The sequence below is a fragment of the Phascolarctos cinereus genome, unplaced genomic scaffold (genome assembly GCF_003287225.1).
Source record: "Phascolarctos cinereus isolate Bilbo 61053 unplaced genomic scaffold, phaCin_HiC Scaffold_4;HRSCAF=312, whole genome shotgun sequence".
In the NCBI taxonomy this organism is placed as follows: Eukaryota; Metazoa; Chordata; class Mammalia; order Diprotodontia; family Phascolarctidae; genus Phascolarctos; species Phascolarctos cinereus.
The window spans coordinates 45,081,879-45,104,667 of NW_027555847.1; the positions used below are offsets into that span (position 1 = coordinate 45,081,879).

General features: G+C 39.6%; 1 protein-coding gene across 3 annotated transcripts in view; it reads right to left on the minus strand.

The window, feature by feature from the left end:
• IL5RA (interleukin 5 receptor subunit alpha) overlaps positions 1–22,789 on the minus strand; it is a 52,019-nt gene that overhangs the window by 13,781 nt on the left and 15,449 nt on the right. For all 3 annotated transcript variants that reach the window (XM_020968478.2, XM_020968477.2, XM_078152156.1), the window contains 2 exons: positions 21,070–21,215; positions 14,545–14,683 (listed from right to left, as the gene is read on the minus strand). In XM_020968478.2, the coding sequence (XP_020824137.1) occupies positions 14,545–14,683; positions 21,070–21,215 (285 nt within the window). The remainder of the gene's footprint in view (positions 1–14,544; positions 14,684–21,069; positions 21,216–22,789) is intronic.

Below are 22,789 nucleotides of genomic sequence, written 5' to 3' on the forward strand. Positions count from 1 at the left end.
TGGAGAGTCAAACCTCCAGATTGCCTAACCTATAGGCCACTGTTGTTTCCAGAACTCTGACTTTCTCCACAACATTTCATCAGAATGCCATATTCCTGACACAGTCAAATTTCTTTCTAGACCACTGCAGTGTGCATGTGGCTTCAGAAATTCATGAAGGCGTGCATTCACTCTTTCAAGTTCATAGGATTCCCACTTCATCTGTTGGATTTCTACCTGTCCTGTAAAACCCAGCTCAAAGGGAGTCCGCTCCATGAAGTCTTCCCTGATTTCCCCCAGTCAGTAACAACTTCTCTACCCTTGAACCAAACACATTTTTCCTTGACTCCTTCAATACACTGAACTATATATAACCCATGAATTATTATAGATTGAGATGTATAATAGAGGCAACTGGATGATTCAGTGGATAGAAGTCTGTTCCTAGAATAAAGAAGCCCTGAGTTCAAATCTGTCCTCAGGCACTTATTAACTATGTAACTCTGGCCAAGTTGCTTAATCTTTACCTGTCTCAGTTTCCTCATCTGTAAAATGGGCATGATAAAAGCACCTACCTCCCAGTGTTGTTATGAGGATAAAATTAATTATTTGTAAAGTGTTTTGCAAACTTTAAAGCACTATATACATGCTATTATTATTAGACAAATATCTAGATAGACAGATGATAGAGAGATGACAGAGATTTGAGATAGATGATAAAGACAAATAGACAAACAGATGAATTCATATGTACAGTGATCTCCTACGTGACTATAAGATCCATGACTGCGGTCTTATCTAAGTATATCTCCACCAGGATCTAACACTGTGCTCTCTGCACATAGTTTATAATAAGTATTTGCTGTTTTCAACCAGTGGCGGAACTGAGGCTCAGACAGAATTCATGTTGCTTGTTTGTGTCCTCTCCAGCCTGCTCAAATTAGAGATGCTTACTGCTTATCTCAGGTATTGATTCTTCTCTTCTTGGCCCTGCCTCTTAAAACCTCCGGTCTCCTTCAAAGCTCAGTTTCAGGCACCTCCCACATGGAACCTTTCCAGGTCCAGGTCCTAGTGGCTTGACCTACAAAATTACCTTGGATTTCTTTTTTCGCATATCTTATGTCATTATATATGAGCACATTGTCTCTGCCTAGAGAATACAAGCTCTTCACATCTCCAGTACTTGGTATGTAGTAGGCACATTAAAAAAAAAAAAGATTGAATTGATTTCTTCAGTGTTAGTCCAATCTTGACCAACATAGACATAGATCATAATCTCTAAATAATTTAGTAGAATTTTTTTTTTTTGCAAATTTCTTTGGCTGAAAAGTTCATCAACTTTTGTAGTCAACCAACTGATGAGCCTTCTAAAATTTAACAAGTCTAGGCCTCAGACAGCAGACATACAATATATTTTTTATTAACATGTGATCTACCTGAGAGTGGGGACCATGTTTTTGTCTTTCTTTGCATCCCCAATGCTTAGAACAATGCCTGACACATAATAGGTGCTTAATAAATGTGTATTGGTTTGACCTGCATTTCTGAGACCATACCTTGTAGGAACTGCCAGAGCTTCTGTTGTATGGATTTGGCCCTCCAGAATACAGGCTCAATTCAATTCTCAATCAATTAATCAATCAGCATTTATTAAATGCCTACTATATTCCAAGCACTGTGATAAACTCTGGAGATACAGAAAGAAGCAAAAGATAGACCTTGCCCTCAAGGAGCTTACTATCTACTAGAGGAGTTTATAATCTAAAGGGAGGCATCAGAGTGGGACTTTAGGGGAGGAAAGTGAAGAACAGCTAGTGTTTCTATTAATGATTGCCTCTTTTTGTATTCATAGTAAGCATTTAATAAATGTGTGCTGGCTGACTGACTATTGAACAGTCTGCTACCTGCCTTTCCTTGCTTAAAAAAAAAAGCAAGATAGAGGATATTGATTTTAAAAATCTGTCATTCATATCTATTGGAGAGAAAAAACCTTAAACCGCAAAAGTTAACCTACATTATAAAACTTTTTTCCTCACAGAGCTTGAAATGGAAAGAATTTAGCCCAGCAGCAAAAATTGGAAATCCTCACAAATATTATCAAAACCACACACTCACTTGTGTTTGCATCTCAAATTGAGCAATCCCACTCACCCCAGAGCCATGCCAAAACATGATAACAATGCTGTTTGTCTCTAACCATGATTACAAAAATCTTTTCAGTTAAACCACTCTTGTTATTCAGTTCAACTATCCTCTTGATAAACCAAGGGAGAATTCTTCCTTTGCCACTGTCAAAGTAGAAGCCTAGAATCCTTCATAGATTTAGTGCTAAAAGGACCTTAGTAGGTCATCTTGTCCAACGCTCTTATGTTATAGATGAGGAAACCAAGACAGAGAAGGAAAATGATTTTCCCAAAGTCACGCAGGTGATAAGATGGAGCTGAAAGATACCTTAGAAGTCATAAAGTCCCATCCTCCAATTTACAAATGAATAAACTGAGGCACAGTACTCAGATGCCTCAGTGGGATGATGTAGTGACACAATATTCTTAAAGACTAGACCAAAGGAATACAAGTCCTACTAAGCTAAAAAGTCTTCAAATATAGTCCAATTAAGGGATTACATGTCAGTTATCCAAAGCCAACTTTACCCAGGGAGTCAGTGGCAGAAGCAAGATTCAAACCCACATCCTTTGTTTCCAAATCTATTTCCTTTCTTCCTTGTACCATATCACTTCCCAATATAGTTGATAAAGGAAGGTCAGACAAGACTTAGTACAATCTTTAGTCTCCTCAGCAGACGGTCTGACCGACACTAAACCCTATCTCAGCTATCTCTCCAATCTTGGCCTGGTCAGTTTGAGGAAGAATAGATAATCAAAGAAAGTGGAAATGATTTGTGCTAGCCATTAAAGACATGAATGACATGGAAACCATGGTTACATGGAACTCGGTCTCAGGAAGAGAATAGGTTGTTGGGTTTAAAACATGAGTTTTTGTGTGTCATGGACCCCTTTGACTATCTGATGAAATGGCCTTTGGAGTCTTCAGAATAATGTGCTTAAATGGATAAAATAAAATATACAGAACTACAAAGGAAACCAGTGATATTGAAATGCATATATAATTTTTAAAAAAAAGTTTATATGGACCCCATTTTAAGCATTCCTGGTCTAGAAGCTCTTCTATGTCGCTAACCCATACTCCAGAATATTCACATTACTAGCATTAAAAGGGATTGGGAAAGACTTCTTCCTATAGAAGCTAGGACTTTGGCTGGGACTTAAAGGAAGCCAGGGAAGCCAGTAGGCAGAGATGAGGAGTGAGAACATTCCAGGTACAGAGGACATAGCCTGAAAAAATATTCCAAGTTGGGAAATGGAGCATCTTGGGAGTGAGGAATAAGGCCAGTCACTGGATTGTAAAGATGTGCATAACTAAAAGAACACCGGGCATGGAATCAGGAAACACCAAATCCTGCCACTGACCTTTACTAACAGTGTGACCATAGAGAAGTCACAACCTTTCAGAATCTATTTCCTCATCCATAAAACAGAGATCGTTATGCCTACAATACTGACCTCATGGAGGCTGTTTTGAGGATTAAATGAGATGATGTATGCAAAGTATTTCCAATTCTTAAAGTGCTATTTAAATATCTGTTATTGTTACCAGGGCCAAGAAAGAAAGAAAAAAAACTTTAGGAATATTCACAGGATCTGACTTTTATTTACCTAATATCTATAGTACCTCAATTAAACACAGTTGGAAACATGGAACCACGGGAAATTCAGGGCCCTTTGATTTACATCCTATGCTATGGTTTCAGTGTGGGGAGAACAGTGATAACTCCAACTAGTGCCTGGACCCCAAAGAGCCGGGTTAGCTCAGACCACACAGACTTTGTAAGTGAGGTGGCTATCCCATGAAGCCAACCCATCTTAGGCTGCCCATGGAAATATGGCCTTTCCATGCTTCCATCTTGATCACAGATTAGGTTTCTGATCTAAAAATAGACCTCTTGGGTAAGTGATAAAATTATCTTATTTGATACTCACAACAACCCTGAGAAGTATGTGCTATTATCCTACCTTTTATGTATATGAGAAATTAAGGCTAAGAGTTTAGTTGATTTGCTCAGCGTCAACCAGTCAAGTAACTCAATAAACATTTATAAAGTGCCTACGTAGGTAGTTTCTGAGGCTGGATTTGAACTTCTGTCTTCCTGACTCCAAGCCCAATATCTCTCTATTACACCAGCTAGCTACCAGAATGAGGACGAATGTCAGCATTAAATGGCCTACATAGAAAACAACCCCTGTTCTTTGTGTTTATTCCTAAAGGGTGCTGTAAGCAGGTTAACATTACTGGATAACTGGTCCCAAATCCATGAATGACCAAAAAGATGTATGCACTAGTTGATCCTTTGGAAATAGGAATCTGTTCATGTTTCAGGAAATTGACCTAAGAACCAAATCAGTCCAGTAGGGTCATACAATAAACCCAAAGGTGCTGCGAGTAGAGTAAAAGATCTAGGTTCTAGGCTGGCTTCCCCCAGGTGATCCTGGGATAGTAAATGGATTACCAGTGTGTGTATATCCTGGTTTTCCCTAGCAAGGGATAATGACCATTTGAAATCTATCATATTTCCATCCCCATTGCTGGGGATGTAGCTGACTGTAGCAATTTTGCTGATTATCACATCTACCCACAACCAATGTTCTGTCAAATATGTATTCCTTCCCAATAACACCCCCATCCAATGCCTCATAGGGTACTGCTCCCTGAGGCTAGTTAATGATGCATTCATCTAGCTTAGGGGCCAGTAAACTATGGCCCACAGGGTTGAATCCAACTTACCACCTGTTTTTGCATTGCCTACAAATTAAGAATGGCAATTCTGATCCCTAAGCTCATGCTTAATGGGTTTCAAATATGTTAGCCCTACTAGGTAACATGTCCATTATAATAAGGGCCTTCCAAAGACAATGTTTTACTACAAAAGGAAGGATTCTCTCTCTCTTAAGAATTCATCAAATTATATCACATAAGAAGTTACCTACATTTTTAGAATGCTAAAAGCAACAGATATTTGCAAATTCCAGGAAGGATTAGTCCATGTCTTGTTTAAACTCTGTATCTTCCCTAGTACCTGTTCTGTCTACATACAGTACAAGCTCAATAAATCCCCACTGGATTAACATTAAAAATCACCTAGTCCAATTCCCTTGTATTATAGAAATTCCATCTAAGGCCGAAATAAGGTCATATGGTTAGTTTCTGGCAGAACTGGTACCAACATCTAGGCCTCCTAACTACCAACACGTTTATCCTATTACACTTTGCTATCCTTCCTTCCTGTCCCTTATAAATGGGATAAATATCCAAAATCTAGATAGAGAGGGGAATCCAAATACAAGGCTTCAACAGACTCAGGTCCAGGGCACCAGTCACTTGAAAAGCAAGACATATGGATGACAATCCTATCACTAGAGGAAGAGTTAGAAAAGAGATATCAGACCAGGTCAGAATTCTGAGACAAAGCCAGAGTCCCAAACCAAAGTCCAGGCGACTTTATAGGTCAGGAACCGAAGTAAAGGTTCAAACAGCAGAAACAGCAACAGAAAGGAGAGGGCTGAGATGTCAGAATAAAAAGATAACACAAGGAAACTACTGTCAAGCCCAGTGAAAGCATGTAGATCGCTGTCTCATTATAGAAGCTAGGAAAGAAATGCCTTGAAATGGGCTTTACAAGAAGAATTGATTTTACTACTGGTCCAGGAAGCCTTCAAACAAGGAAACCGGTCAATCAATCCTTCAGGCTGGATGGAGATAGGGTTTCCAGCCCCAGCTCTGCTCCCAACTAGTGTGAGGCTAGCCTTATCCCTTTGGGCCTCAGCTTTTTTTTTTTCTATAGGAAATTAGAGGGTTAGACTAGATCAGGGGTGGGGTTTTTATTTGTTCTGTGAAATTTGGATTCAGTCAAGGGGCCACACTTGTGGACCTAGAGGGCCACATGTGGCCTTGAGGCCGCAGGTCCTCCGCCCCTGGACTAGATCTTCGCTAAGACCCATTCCAACTTAAAATCTTGTTAGTGTTTTGGCTAGTGCTGAAGTTTCCCTATAGACACAGTCCCATGAGCCAAAAAGGCATAGGAATAAATGTGGCGAATCTTAAAAATAATACTAATAAGCCTGTTAAAGTATACTCTCCAACTCATAGCCTGAGTTCCATGAGACCCACCCTCAATCTTCAGTCCTTGGCTGTGACAACAGGTGTTCATTTTCACAGATGCCTCTGCCACTGGGGAGTGTCACATGTTAGCCTACTGTGGCACGCCCTTGGGGAATGTACACCATGACAGAGTAGAAGGCCCGGGCTTCTTGGTGAAGAGAGGCATGTTATTAGTAATAATTTTACAGGAGATTCCCTGGCAGTCAGCAATGAATCACAGTTATGAAACCACAGTTGAATGATTCTAAGACCTTTGTTTTTACATAGTAACAGATTTTTTAAAAAATTGTTTTCCTCCTTTAATACAAATGCATCTATGAGTGACAAATCACGTACACAATGCACACATCTTGAATAAAATTACGTGTTTAAAAATCACGTTTTAAACCTCAGTCAACCATTAATTTGCTCCCTTAGGCACTCAAAACTTCCCTCAGTACATTAAAGTCTGCAGCCAATTTTTAGTGTGTAAGGATACTGTGGTGACTGGTGACTGACAGAGAAGATTAAGAGTAGATTGGAATCAGGAAAACCAAAACTGTCTGAGGGAGCCAATTAGAAACAAGCTCAGAGATTCTTTCTCTAGTAGAAAGTTTGTCAAGGCATTGGTTCAGACAAAAACTTTCCTCTGCCAACCCATTACCACAGGAACTTTTTTCTTGTTTTCAAAATTCCTTTTCTTACTCAGGGTATTTGGGTCTCATTAAAGACATTGGAGTGGGGTTAGGGAACAAGATAGATAATGAGATTCAGAAAACTAAAATCTCACCATTAGATACAAACGTGAGCATCCTAAAAATAAATAAATAAAGGATTTTAGTAAACAAGAGATAGTAAAGAAACATAACATGCAGGAAGTTGAGAAAGTCCTAAAACTGAAAAAAAAAGTGAGAAAATAGGAAGTTACCCCTAAAATAAGACAGAGCACAGTTGAGGAAGAGCAGGTGATACTGAATAGTGATAAAAAAAAAAAACTGTTACTTCCACTGGGGAGTGAAACGTTTGGCAAACAGAAAGTATTGTAGTATAGAAGGGCTGGGCCTAGCAAAATAGTGAGGGTTCAATCCATCTTTTGCACCCCAATTCTGATTCTCCTGCAGTGCTTCACGGCTGCATGCTGCCTTCTAGATGGACAGGATCTCCCCAGGGTCTGGATCTTTCCCCTCTTCATCCTCACCCCCCAAGTCCAAAAGGATTCCTTCTGGGCCATGCTCAGTGCTAGGTGATGCTGGAGAGTGAAGGATTAATCAGTGAACCAATCCACCCTAAAGGTGGAATGTTCCTTAGCCTAAAAAAATCGCCCTTATCCAACCTGTTTTAATGAATTAATAAGATCTGAATTCAAGCCCCACCTCTGACACATGCTACCTGTGGCACCCAGAACAAGTCATGTAACTTCTCAATGCCCCAGGAATCTCCAGGACTGTAAGATGCAGAGCAGAACCTGAGCTGTGCGAGGGGAGAGCATTTCCTCACTCGTAATTAGGACTTGGGCTTTCTGAGCCCTGGCCTTCCTGCTAATATTAGGCTGCCTGTCGACATCTCGGACGGACCTAGTTATGTTCATGTCTTTCTTTCCCATTAGAATGTGAGCTCCTTGAGGACAAGGGCTCTTTCACCTCTCTCTTTGCCTCAGGCATTTAGCACAGTGCCTGGCCAACAGGGGGCCAAGGGGCGGTTAAATGGGACAGTGGGCTTGGAATCAGGAAGACTCATCTTCCTGAGTTCAAATCTGGCCTCATACACTCACTAGCTGTGTGACCCTGGACAAGTCACTTAAACCTGTTTGCCTCAGTTTCCTTATCTGAAAAATGAGCTGGAGAAGGAAATAGCAAACCCCTCCAATCCCTTTGCTAAGAAAACTCCAAATGAGATCATAGAAGAGTAGGACATGACTGAAACAACTCAATACCAACGCTTGACCAACAGTACACACCTAGCAATGCTTGTTGACTGACGGACAACAATTCCCATTTCCTACAGCAGGTGTGCACATCTCAACTGCTTATTGGGAACTGAGTACAAAGCTACAGACTAGAGCACAGATTCTTACACTTTTTGGTCTCAGAATTCCTTTATACTCTTAAAAATCATTGAGAACCTCCGCTTCAAGGAGTTTTTGTTTATGTGGGTTATATCCATTGATGTTAGAAATTAAAATGCCTTAGTATTCTCATAAATACAGTTTTGACCTCACAAACCCCATTAAAGGATGTCATGGACCCTCAGTGTACCACTGACCATACTTTGAGGTTAGCTGGATTACTGCAACTACTGCGTTGAATTTGGGTCTTTTCCTCTCATTTCACTAGATCATGGATTCTGGGGTGTGTGAGACCTCTAGAATCATTTAGTTCCACTTCCTCCTTTTAAAGAAGGAAACAGCAACAGCAACACTAGAGCCTCCTTAAAGTCACCCAGAAATTAAAAGTCGAATTCAAGAGCAGGTCTTCTAACTCCAAATATATTGGTCTTTGCAGTCTATCACAGTCATTTCATAGTAATTGTTACTTTTTTTAATTAAAACAATATTATAACCAAAGAGTTAGAGTTGGAAGGGACCTCAGAGGCTATCTAATCTAATATCCTCAATTTACAAAAGAGAAAACTGAGTCCTAGAAAAGTTAAGCGACTTGTCCAGGTGCTCTGACTTCAAAGTCAGAGCTTTTTTCAGTTGTTTCAGTCATTTTTTCAGTCTTGACCTACTTTTCACAACCCCATTTGGGGTTTTCTTGGAAAAGATTCTAGAGTTGTTTACCATTCCCTCTCCAGCTCATTTTGTAGGTGAAGAAACTGAGGCAAACAGGATTAAGTGACTTGCCCAAGGTTACACAGCTGAAGTCAGATTTGAACTCAGGAAGATGAGTCTTCCTGACTCCAAGCCCAACACTCAATTCACTATACCACCTAGTAACCCCAGTCAGAGATTAGCTAATTTGATAAATCATAGGCTTCTAGGATCTTAAAGTTGAAAAGGACCTTATAGGTCATCTAACCCAAACTTGTCAGTTTACAGAAGAAAAACACATGAAATTCAGAGATTCAAACCACGGTACTCAAAGCAGGACTGGGCTCTTTGATCCTTCGATCATTCACTGTATCCATTAGACTTGGCTCCGAATACTCCTTGACTACTTCCCAAAATCAAATCCACCCTCAGAGAATTTATCATCGATGAGGAAATGCAAGGTTATATCTTAGTTGCTGAAGGCACACACCTATTATAGGAGGACCTCTGCCAATTACTAGATATGTCACCAAATCATGCTGAGCCTCAGTCTTCCCTTCAGCAAAATTAGAGTAGTAACATCAACAGCCTTGAAGCTCTGGATATATAGCGTGGGCTTAGATCAAGAATTCTGCTAGCTAATGGCTGCACTCCTAGGGTGGTAGAAATGGAGGCACTTATTACTGACTATAAAACAGGGGACCCAGCAACAGAGGGATAGCTGTGAGAAAACCCCTTCCCATCTCTCTCCATAGCAGCAGAACAGAGATTTTCATTTTGTTTTCATTTCCAAATACTTTAAGCATGAATGAGACAAGGGAGTGAGCTTCCTCCAGGCATGATGCCTGTGTTTCCCCATTTGGCAGGAAGTTGTTTACAAAGTCTCTGGAATGCTTTGGATTGGTTTGATGGAATACCCAGGGGCATCTTGTTATTTGTGCTCCCATTCCAGGGAGTGGCGGCTGCAGGCAGCCTCTGCCATACCCAGTCTATCCATAGCTGCAGAAGCTGCTAGGGTAATTCACCGGTGATATGAGTGAATGGCTACAAGGGATTGTAAAACCATGCATACTCTTTGGTCCAGCAATACCACTACTAGGCCTGTGCCCCAGAGAGATTAAAAAAAAAAAAAGGAAAAGGAAAGCACCTATATGTACAAAAAATATTTATAGCAGTTCTTTTTGTGGTGGCAAAGAATTGGAAATTGAAGGGATGCTCATCAATTGGGGAATGGCTGAACAAGTTGTGGTATATGAATGTAATGAAATACTATTGTGCTATAAGACATGATGAGAAGGATACTTTTAGAAAAAAACTGGAAAGACTTACATGAACTGATGCAGAGTGAAGTGAACCGAAGCAGGAAAATGTAGTACACATTAATAGCAGCTATTCTCAGAAATACAAAGATCCAAGCAATTCTGCAGGAATTATCATTAAAAATGTTATCCACCTCCAGAGAAAGAACTGATGGAATCTGAATTCAGATTGAAGCATACTGTTGTGTTATTTTATTTTTCTTGGTTTTTTTTTCCCCTCTGTGTTTTCCTTCACAACATGACTAATATGGAAACATGTTTTGCATGGAAAAAAAAAAATGAATGGCTATATACCCCTCCATCTGCTGGTTGGCTGAACATCTCACTAAGGCACACCTTTTCCCCAGGATAACAGTTATAGCACAGGCCCGAGCCCCTTACACAGGGTTGCTGTGAGGATCAAGTGAAATAAGGTATATGAAATTGATTGTTCAATAACTTATTTCACTTATGGAGAAATCACTAAGGACTAGATAAGTAAAAGCTGTTAGGGTGGCTGAGGCCTGCATGAGACTGTTTGGAAGACCTCAAGTTTTATCTCATTTGATGCTATTACCAACTCATATGCAGATGGTCAGCTATAGGATGTCAATTAGAAGACAAGGTGGGAGAGGAGGAGAGAGTGATTTAGTAGAGAAGAATGAGAAGGTGAAATAAAGTGCCTGATCGGCCCCAAGCAGAGGATAATTATTGCTGTCCCCGCAAGGGGTAAAGAACAGTCATGCACAATGTCCCAGAGGGGCCTGGATTTCCTATTATGTTTATTAATCATCTTGATGAAAATGGAAAGCCTGCATTGATTAAATTCACTAATGATCCCAAACTGAGCAGGAGAGTAAATTCCAGAAAGGATGGATTTATAAGGCAAGTAGGAATATTAATCAGCTCATCTTCTCAGAACCTGGTGGAAATAAATGAGATGGGATTCACTATAGATAACAGCACTGAAGTACACCTGGAGGGAAATGATAATGAGCCTGGATTCAAACGAGGAAGCTGCTGTTTAGGAAACAATAATGATAAGAAATATCCAAGGCAGGGAGTGAATAATAAATTAAGGGAGGCTTAAAATAAAATCTCATTACAAATAACAATTTTATTCACCCCACAGCTGGGCCAGGGTGATGCAGGGCACAGAATTAGAGAAGGTTAAATTTGGAAGGGACCTGAGAGATCATTTGTTCCAATTCTTTCATTTCAAAGAGGAAGGAATCAGGCCCAGAGGAAGTGACTTGTCCAAAGTCACATAGAGTCAGGGGACAGAGTTGGGCCTAGAATCCAGATCTCCTAAGTGTTAATTCACAGCCATTTCCCCCAAGTCTTCAGTTAAAAGCTCTTCGTTTACTACATCAGAACTTGCAACTTTCATTAAAAGGGGATTCAGTTTAGTTTCCAGCTCCCCTGCTGATGTGTATAGGGAGGGATCTTTGGAGTAATATCCCTGGAGTCCAGGCTATAAAATGTAAAATATTACAGGGAAAAAAATCAAGTAATCAAAAGAATCAGACCAAAATGTATATGTCCTTTAGGAATTACTGAAGGTATTTTAAAATGAACAAAGTTTTATAAAGATCAGTGCCCAGCTATGAGTTCCCCTCCTCCTCCTCCCTGCACCACTCTGTTTTTATTAGGTTCATCTGGCCTCTGACACCAATTGGCTGTGTGACCTTGGCAAGCCACTCTCATTGCCTAGACAACTTTCTACAATCCATCAGTCAATAAATATTTATTAAGCTCCTATTAGCAGGCACTTATTATGCTAGGCACCATGCTATTCTCTCTATGAATATAAGTTGCAGAAAATTCCCAATACCAATGAAAGTAACAGTCCACTTCCTTGCCCTATGTCTACGTGAGGATGGGCTAGGACAAACTGAGTGTGCAAAAAGGGCAGGACTGATGGTGAGCAAAATGCTGTGAGTGAAAAGGGCTTTGCTAGACTTACTGGCTTTGGGGCTCTTTTCTTTTTCATTCCTTCTTCCCTCTAGCACCCTTATTCCTGGTCCCCAAGATGGCGCCAGTTTGCCCCTCCCAGGATGAAGCATCATACTCCAAATCTTTCTCCATCCCAGCTACCCACTCCCTAAACAAAGCAGAATATCCTATTCTGAGATAATCAAGTTAGAACACTTATAGGATAAGGATTAGTGTATTTCTTTGAAAATCAGCCTGGTGCCATGAAAAGAGGGCTGGATTTGGAGTGGGTAGGGTAGGGTAGATATTCGGGAGTTAGCTGGTCTCTCTGAACCCCTCAAATTCTGCTTCATAGGCATCTGCCTCTTCCATCTCTGTCTAAAGTCAGCCCGGAGAGCATTGCTCACAGGTTTGGGTTAAATGTGTGCTTCCTGACAAACACAGAAAGTGAAATATCAGGGCTTCTTCCCATAAGCCAAATGTGGAGCATGGTGACAGAAGTAACAGGTCACTTTTTTTTTTTAATTTCCCACTTCCATGGGGAATGCTCATTGGACTGTTTGTTGTCTTACCACCTGGCTCAACAGAAACCCTGGCACTGAGTTGACCAGTACAAAGGGGACAACTAGCCCATTTCAAGAAGGCATGGCTGCATTTTCAGATTTCAAGGGTCCCATTTGCTTCAAAGAAAGAATGGAAATGTGCCTGAGTATCACGGGCCACCTTAACTACACTCATCACTTGGGGTAAATAGGGGCTGAGATAATTATCCTGTCAGAAAGATGGGCCATAGTGAAGTCTGGAACTTTTCTGAAGTCATATGTAAGTGACTAAACCAATCCTTGCCTCTAGTTCTTGACTCCAAGGTGACATTCCATCCATACAATCAATTAATAAACATTTATTAAGCACCTACTATGCATCAGGTACTGTTCTAGGACCTGGGGATGCAAAGGAAAAAATGAAGCACTTCCTGCCCTCAAGGAGCTCACATTCTATTGGAGATTATAATCATACATACATGCATACATACATACATACATATGTATGTATGTATGTGTATATATGTGTATATATATATATATGAATGCATGTGTCTCTGTGTGTCTGTGTGTGTGTGTGTGTGTGTGTGTGTGTGTGTGTGTAGATGCAAAAGACATCAAATAAATACATGATAACTTGTGGGTGGATAACATGAAAAAAAAAATGAAGAGATCAGGAAAGACATTATGTTGAGCATGGTGCTTGAGCTAAATTGGAAGGACACAAGAGATTCTACAGGCTAGAGGTGCATATAGACTAGATTTCAGGCATGTGGGACAGCTGATGAGAAGTCAGAGAGGGTCAAATGCAGCACAAGAGGGCCATTTCGGTTGGATTGCAGAAGGTACAAAGGGGAATTGTGTATATATTACAGGCTGGAAAGGTAGGTTGGGGACTGGTTGTGAGGAACTTTAAATTGTCAGAGACCTTATATTTGATCTTTGAGGCAATGAGAGTTTATGGGGTAGGATAATGTCATGGGAATTGCTTATGTTTCAGAAAATCTAAGGTTTGGCAGTTATGTATGATGGTTTAGAGAAGACAGAGGCTCAAAGTAGGGGGAACTACTTAGGAGAACATTGCAATAGTCCAGGAGAGAGCTGACAAGGGCCTGAGATTATTGCCCCACCACCTGGCTCAGCAGAAAGCCTGGCACTGAGCTGACCAGGACAAAATTTAGTACTAGTCCGTTTCAAGAAGGCATGGCCACATTTTTCAGATTACAAGGGTGCTATTTGCTTCAAGGGAAGAATGGAAGTGTTCCTGATCATTTTGTCTCACCTTCACACCACTTATCTCCTGGGGTAAATAAGTTCCAAAATTGTTACCCTGTCAGAAAGATGGGCCATGGTGAAGTTTGGGACTTTCCTAAAGTCATAGGTAGGTGAGCAAGCCAATTTTTGCCTTTGATTCTTGATGGGTGATCTTTTAAGGAGGTGGGGAGAGATTTGGAAGATGCCACAGAGGTAAAAATGACATGATTTGGTAATTAATTGGATTTGAGGCATGAGGGGAGTGTGATGAATCACAACACTGAAGTTATGAACTTCAGTGAGTGGATGGATAGGTGGAGGGAAGTTAGGCAGGGGGTAAAATTTAGGGGAAAAGATAAAAGTTTTGCCCTGGACATATCGAATTTGAGATGCTACAGGACATCCCATTTCAAATACCAAATGCCCAAGGCAGAAGGCCATTAGAAAATCAGTCCAGATGAAATTTGAAATACAGGTGAAGTTAAAACCAATCAACTAACCCTGGAAGAGTTTTTAGAGTTATAAAAATTTACAGTTATATTCACGAACAAGAACAGAAATCACTGATGCTTACCCACATAAATAGGTTGACTCCATTCACTCCAAAGTCCATTCTTTCTACAACTGAAATGCACTGTAGCTCTTATTTTTAAAGAATGCTTACAAGTAGGATCAATTACCAAGTTGAAAGAATTTCCTTGAATTTTCTGTATCTAAACAAACAAATTAAAAAATTAAGAAAACTGTTGTTGAAAACTCTATTTTCAGCCAATCTATAAACATTTACTAAGACCTTTTACATGTCAGGCATTGGGATAAATGCTGGGGATAAAAAGAAAGGCAAAAATAGTCTAATGCGGGAGACAATATGCAAAAAACTCTACAAATAACTGGAGAAATTGGAAATAATCAATAGATAGATGGTCATAAAATTAAGGGGGATCAGAAAAACTTTCTATAGAAGATGGGAATTTAGCTGCAACTTGACAGAAGCCAGGAGATGGAGATGAGGAGAGAACTCCAGGCATGGGAGAGAAGCAGTGGAGAGGCTCAATGCCAGGTGATAAGTTTCTTATGTGAGGAACAGCAAGGAGTCTAGTGACTGGATCATGGAGTACATGGGTATGGGTGTGTGTGTGTGTGTGTGTGTGTGTGTGTGTGGTGTGTGTGTGATGTAAGAATGCTGGAAAGGTAGAGAGAGGGGCAGGTATTGAAGCATTTTTAATGCCAAACAGAAGACCTGGCATTTTACCCTGGAGGTGGCAGGAAACTTCTGGAGTTTATTGAGTAGGAGGGTGACATGGTCAGCCTTATGCTTTAGGAAGATCACTTTGGCAACTGAGTGGAGAATGGACTGGAATGGGGAGAGACTGGCTAGGGAGACCAAATAGCAAGTTATTGCAACACTCCGGGTGTGAGGTGATGAGGGTCTTCACCAGGGTAGTAGCAGTGTCCAAAGGCAGAAGTGGGCATATATAAGAGAAGTTATAAAGGTAAAAATCAAGAGGCCTTGGCAATAGAATATATATAAATGGATAAAATAAAGTAAGAAGTAAAGGATGAAACCTAGGTTGTTAGCCAGGGTGACTGGGTGGATGTTGGTGCCCTCAATAATAATAGAGAAATTAGGAAGAAGAGAGGGTTTGTGGAATAAATAATGAGTTCTGTTTTGGACATATTGAATTTAATATGTCCATAGGACATCCTGTTCAAGAAGTTAGGGCTGGACAAGTATATCTGAGAAGCATCTGCATAGAGATGCCCAAGAAAGACTTCTTCAAGAGACATACAAATGAAAGATGGCTGGGGAAAGCCATGTCTAATTCACAAGAAAGTAAAGCAATGTATTGAATTCTGACTATATATGGAGCCTCTACAATGTACTACTCTAACACTTTGTCCAAGAGGATAGGTAAACGACCTAAGTTCTTGAAGACTATGCCAACAGGGTGCAAACTGACAGAATCTTTCATTCTAGAAAGGTTTTGAATATCATTCTGGCAAAAGACCAACTTGGCTTTTTGAGAACTAGCCTAGCTTAGTATGGGGAGTCTCATCATTAGTAGGATGACCACTTGGTAGTGAAGTTTTTGGCCATAGCTACCCACACAACAATGAAAAATATGAAATGGATGTCAGTCCTCTACAAGTTCCCTATTTGTGCTATAACATTAGCTCAGTGATAGGAAACAAGGCAAGTGGGGATTAGATTATAAACACTAACCTAACTGTTGGTACTCAAAATAGAAGATCCTTTTGTAGTAAACAGTTGATGAATGATTGGAAGAATTAAATTATATAAGCCATTCTTTTCACACTATAGATAATGTCAAAAGGCAAAATGATATTGTAGCAAAAAGGAAAGATGGCAGTGTTGGTTATAGTGTGTGTATAAGGACAACAGGAAATATCATTTCTTAGAACACATCATCATTTCACATTCACACTCCATTGTACTCAAATAGATTTGTGATCATCAACTGGGATTTCCCCTTCAATTCTACAGAATATAGCTCCTCTAATCTCTTCCTACCCATCCTGCCTCATTTCTGTACATGTCCTCCCACAAGCTCTCCAAGGCAGTATCCCCAACATGCTGGAAATCTTCCTCAGTTTCTCCTGGCAGCTCCAGAACACCAGTGGAGCACCTAGAAGATGTCTACCAGGAATTCCTTTTGCTTGCACTATGAAACAACTGATTTTTCCCTATCGTATATTTGTCTGATAACATCCTTTTTGTCTGCTAATCTTCAAAGTTCATTTTTGGTTGTACTTGGCAGCCTTCTCACACCCACTATGCACTCTTCTATTGCCTCTGTGTGATATCCCTTTTTAATTCTTCAGAGGTGATTTTGTTCATGTCTCCTAGGCATATAAAAATGCTCATATTAAATAGCTGCAAAAAATATCCCCAGGAAAATTTTTGTAAAGTTTATGACAACTGTCACTGAGAATAAGGAGATTTTGAAATTCTACTAAAAATTTGAAAAATTTCCAAATTAAATCATTATGCATTCCAATGCTTATTTGCTTCATTGCAAAGGCAGGCATATGGAAAGAATAAAGAATGTATTGAAAAGCATGGTTCAGGAATAAGAAATAAGACAGAGCAAAGGATTGTAGACTATACTGAAGTCTCATGCTGATATATCATGAAGTTTTCTTTTTTGAAAAAAAAATTTCGAGGTGCTGGATATGCAAACATGAGGAGGAATAGGAGGAGGGAAAGGGGAGGAAGGGAGAGAGGGAAGGGAGGAAGGAAGGAAGGGAGGAAGGAAGGAAGGGAGGAAGGAAGGAAGGAAGGAAGGAAGGAAGGAAGGAAGGAAGGAAGGAAGGAAGGAAGGAAGGAAGGAAGGAAGGAAGGAAGGAAGGAAGGAAGGAAGGAAGGAAGGAAGGAAGGAAGGAAGGAAGGAAACATTTTGATAAAAAGAAAACCACTTGTTACTGATGTAAGAGTCACTTCCAAATCAGCCATATACAATCCAACTACCAACTTGTTAGAGCAAAAATCAAATCAATAACAAATTAGAAGAAAGAAGAAAAATAAGAAATGTCATGCAATTGAAGCAAGCCCAATTAGAATTAATTAAACAAGCTTCTGCCATTAAACATGAGAAAGGGAAAAAAGAATAGATGTGGATACAGACCACCATCATTTTCTAAGAAAGTTTAGGTTTAATGGACATGGCACCCAAAGGCAACATCAAATTAGAATATAAAGTCAGTTTTTAAATCTTACAGAGGAAAATGGTATAAGATCATGAGCAGTATATGCTTATAAATATTACCAAGGGGCAATAGAAGGAAAAACAAGTACACAAAAATGTAGTGCAAGACCTAATTAAATCTGATTATCTCAAAGACATTAAAGAATAAACTTGAAGTAGACAATAAACCAACAATATGGACAGATCTGTAATGATTTCTATAATAAACCTTTTTCTCCATCAATAACAATAAAACTGGCATATTCTAATGCTAATATCAAAGTTTCTGGTGTCCTCCAGCATTTGAAAATGAGAATGGTACTGAAGAAAACAGGGGTGAAAAGAGCCAACTGGCTAGAAAGGAAAGCCATGTTGGAGGTCACACAGGTGAGGGATCAGTTCTCAAAATACCCAACAGAAGGGAGAATACGAGAGAATACCAAAAGATTGGAAAACTTCTCATGCCTTATTTTTACTCAGAAAGGCAATCAATATATCAATTAATGCCAACCTGGATGCCTAGTTTCAATTCAATACAGCAAACATTTATGGAGTGCCTACTGCATGCATGCCAGTGTGCTAGGTTCTTGAGATACAAATCAAAAATGAAGCAGTCCCATCCCGTGAGTGAATAAGCTATACACCTACCTAAGACATCCCTGCATAAGAAAAGGCAAAATTTTCTAATAATATGCTAAAGCAGACCATGTTATTATGCTTGCAATTAATTGAAAGATGCAGACAATATGATTGTTCTGTACTATTTAATATAATTTGCCTTGAATGTTCTCCTACAAGATGTCACTAATTCATATGCCAAAACAATACAATATTTCTTGAAATATATGATGATAAATATAATTTTTTTAACAAAATGTACCTTATTTATAACTTTACTTCACTGTCACTTCCCACTACCTCTTCTAGACTGAACACTCCCTTTCAAAAAAGAAAAACAACCAAGTAAAAGCATTTTATACAGAGACATTTCTACCAATGTGTAAAACATTCCGACCTAGTTTTCTCATACCTCAGCTAAGAAGTGTAAGTGTATCATTAGCTCTTCTCTGAGACCTTCACTGGTTTTTCTAATATTCAGATTGAACTTCTTTCTGCTGACATTTTTCATTTACTTTATTATATTGTTTTTTATGTATATTTTTCTATTGGATCTGCTTATTTCACTCTGTATTATTTCATACAAACCCCCTCATTTTTCCAAATTCCTCATATTTGTCATTTCTTACAGTACAATAATGCTTCATTACTCATTACTTTCCCTTACCCATTCCCAACCCACTTCTCTATTTCTGTCAAGAGCACCATCCATCCAGTTTCCCTGGTTTTTAGTTTTGGTGTTATCTTTGACTCTTGATGCTCACTGACTGACACCAAATATCCAAGCAGTTATGAAATATTGTCATTTCGACCACTGCCATATCTCTCAAATCTATTCCCTTCTTTGCCTTATACATCCATCACCCTAGTTCAGACCTTCATCCTCTCTTGCCTGGACTAGTGCAATGGCTTCCTAATTGGTCTTCTAGCTTCAGTTCTTTCCCCACTTCAACCCACCTTCCAGGCAGCCAACCAAGTGATTTTCTTAAGGTGTGGGTCTAATAAAGTCACTGCCTATTCAATAATCTCCAAGGGTTTCTTATTATCTCTAGGAGCAAATATGAAAGATGGTTTTTTATTATTTAAACCCTTCATGACTGAGATCCAACCTGCCTTTTCAGTCTTATTACACATAACTCCACTTCATATACTTAATGATCTCACTAATCTGGTCTTCTTAATGTTCACCAAACATTACATCCTATCTCCCACTTCTCTGCCTTTCTGGGGTACTTTCTCGCACTGGCATGCCTAAACTACAGAACTTCTTTATCACCATCTCTCAGATTTCTGAGAAATTCTCACTGTTTCTCAGTTTTCTTTCAATATTCAGCTCAAGGGGCAGCTAGATGGTGCAGCAGATAGAGCACCAGCCCTGAAGTCAGGAGGAACTGAGTTCAATTTTGACCTCAGACCAAATGCTTGACACTTACTAGCTGTGTGACCCTGGGTAAGTCACTTAACCCCAATTGCCTAAAAATAAATATTCAGCTCAAGTACCACCTTCTACATGAAGACTTTCCTGATCTCACCTGTTGCTACTACCTCCCCTCTGCACCCAATCACCTTGTATCTACTTTTTATTTCTTTTATACGTACTTGTTGTCTCCTCTAGTTATATGTAATGCCCTCAAAGGTAATGATTGCTTCAATTTTGTCTTTGTTTACTCAGTGCCTGGTGCATAATCATTGCTTAACAAATATTTGTTGATTGATTCATTCATTCATCCATTGGGAGAATGGTAATACTGTTATTCAAAAGAGAATGAGAAGAGAAAGAATAGGTTTGGTTGGAGAGGAATATGATGAGTACAGTTTCAGGGTTTGAGGTGCCAACAGGATGTAAAGATGAAGATAGCTATCAGGCAGCTGGAAATGTGAGTCTGGAGCTCAGAATGGACTTGAGGGCTGGAGATATGAGGGTGACCTACATAGTGATACAAGTTGAAGGCACAGGAGTGGATGATATTGTCAAGGGAAAGAATATAAAGATTTTTTAAAAAGACCATGAAGTTATTTGGAGACAGAGCTTTGGGGAATTCATACTTTTAGGGGTAAGAATAAATAAGGATAGAATACAGTGGTAGAGGTATTAAGTGAATCATCAGTGTCCTATGGCATAGAAGTCAAATGAGTTAAGAGTTTTAAGGGAAAAGTGATTAACACAGAAAAACTGAGATCTAGGAAAGACCTTAGTTTAAAAAGGCCAAGGTCTCCCACTGCATCTGGGGCCACTACCAGTCATCTTGACCTATGTCTTGCCACTGGATTCCGAAAGACATTGATGTCTGGAGGAGAAAGAAATGCTGATAACTTTACACAACTCTGCCTCATTTAAATCTAATTCACTTCTGAATCAAGACATCACCCTCTTGATGTCTTTGGTCTGGTTCTCTTTGAGAATGAAGGATGAACAACAGACAACAATGTCAAGGAGTATAAAGATTGAGAAAAGATTTTTCTTTTTGGTAGGAAGTCACTGTTTAAATTAAAACTAGTTTTGTAGATCAATGGACCCGAAAGCCAGACTGTTAGGGATGGAGGAGTAAAAGGACAGTAAAGAAGTAGAGATAATAAGTAGAGACCACTGTTTCTAAGAGTTTGGCAGTGAAAGAGAGGAAAGAAATGTGCCTGTGCAACAGAATTTTCCCAGGGGAAGCCAACTAGTCTGTAGAGACTGAACCCCCAACCTTGCCTTCATGGTTCAACCAGGGAAATAGTAGATAATTAACAAAGACCTCCAAAATGCATGCAACACCATCTATTAGAATTACCTTTGAATAATCCCCTCTTATATTGTAGATGTTCACTTCATAATCAAAACATTGTCTAGGAAAGTTAGAAACTGGTTTCTCCCATTGTATAAACAGACGATTGCCTTCCAGCTTTGCAGTGACATTCACTGGAGGATTCACTTGATCTAGATTTGAAAAAAAGAACCAATTTCATGAGAATAGATGCTCTCAGGTGCCATTTCAAAATTGTAAGGCATTTCTAGGATAGAATGTGAAATTTCTACCACTGCAGGAGTTAGTAGGGATCCTGGCAACCAAGTGGATTTTTAAACATAATTAACTATCTCTGATGCAGCATAAATTGAACCACTCTTTGTAAGACAAAGATACCTACCCATGATCAAGGTCATCTCCAAGGTGAAGGGTAAAGTTTCTCCTGGATAGGGTCCTCACTCAGGACAATCCTTCCTCAACCTTAAAGATGCCCTGTTCCCTACTCTGAATAGAATTTAAAGGTATGGCTCTACTCTCAGTGAGACTTTACAATGCCCTCTCAGTTGCATTATAAGGCCTTATTCTCCATATGACTCAGTCAGGGTAGACAATTAATGACATGAGTCAGAACGAATGGAAAGTACACAGATTAGGAATGAGAGGACCTAGGTTCCCATGATTAACTATGCGACCTTGGATTGATTTTTCAATTCCCTTTCTGAGGTCTTCGTGACCACATCTATAAAATAATGGGGTTAGATTAGATCTAGCACAAAAATACTCTGATTCAACAGAATCATTCATCTGTATAAAGCTTTTTCCCTTTTGAAGGTATTTTTCATCTGTTCTCTTACTTGGCTTTCTCAAGGAGGCACTATGAGGAAGAGAAAGGAAGTAGGTATTACTCCCTAGATCACAGGTCAGATCATTAAATTAGAGTTGAAGGGATTTCAGAGCTCTAGTATAGCCCCTCTATTTTGATAGATAGGGAAACTGAGGACCAAAGAGGTGAAATAATTTGCCCCAGGTAACCCAATGGAGTAATAAAGTCCAGACTAGAATCTAAATCTCTCTATTCAAAGTTTAGGGCTTTTTGTCTCACTATCACATTTGACTAGCTCATTTTCCTGGTTTTGGAGAAGTTAAATGCCTCCTTTTGGGTTACCCAAATAATGAGTAGAAGGTATGGATAGGGACTGAACCTGTGACTTCCTAGATGAGGAAAGTTTCTCTACCAATACAGGTTGACACTTTCTCTGAAACATTAAAGAGCTGCCTGGAGCAGTAGTTTCAAACTCAAATAGAAACCCTGAGGGCAGCATATTGACTTAGAAAGCCATAAATTAACATTATATATGTTGTATTATATTTTAATTTTTTTTAGACATTTCCTGATTACATTTTATTTCATCTGATTTAAGTGGGCACTTAGCAGTTTTGTAGGCTGCTTATGGAGCTTGACATTTCTGGCCTTGAGCACTGAGAGGTTAAGTAGGGGTGGGGAATTTGTGGCCTTGAAGCTCTCTAAGTTCTCAAGTACAGCCCTTTGACTGAAATTGACATTCTGTGAAGTTTGGATTCAGTCAAAGGACTGCACTTGAGGACCTAGAGGGCCACATGTGGCCTCAAGGCTACAGGTTCCCTACCCCTGGAAGGATTTGCCCAGGGTCACCCTTCCAGTGGGTTTCAGAAAGAAGATCTGAACCCAGGTCTTCTTGGTTTCAAGGCCAGTCCTCTATCCGCTGTACCATTGCCTATGGTAGAA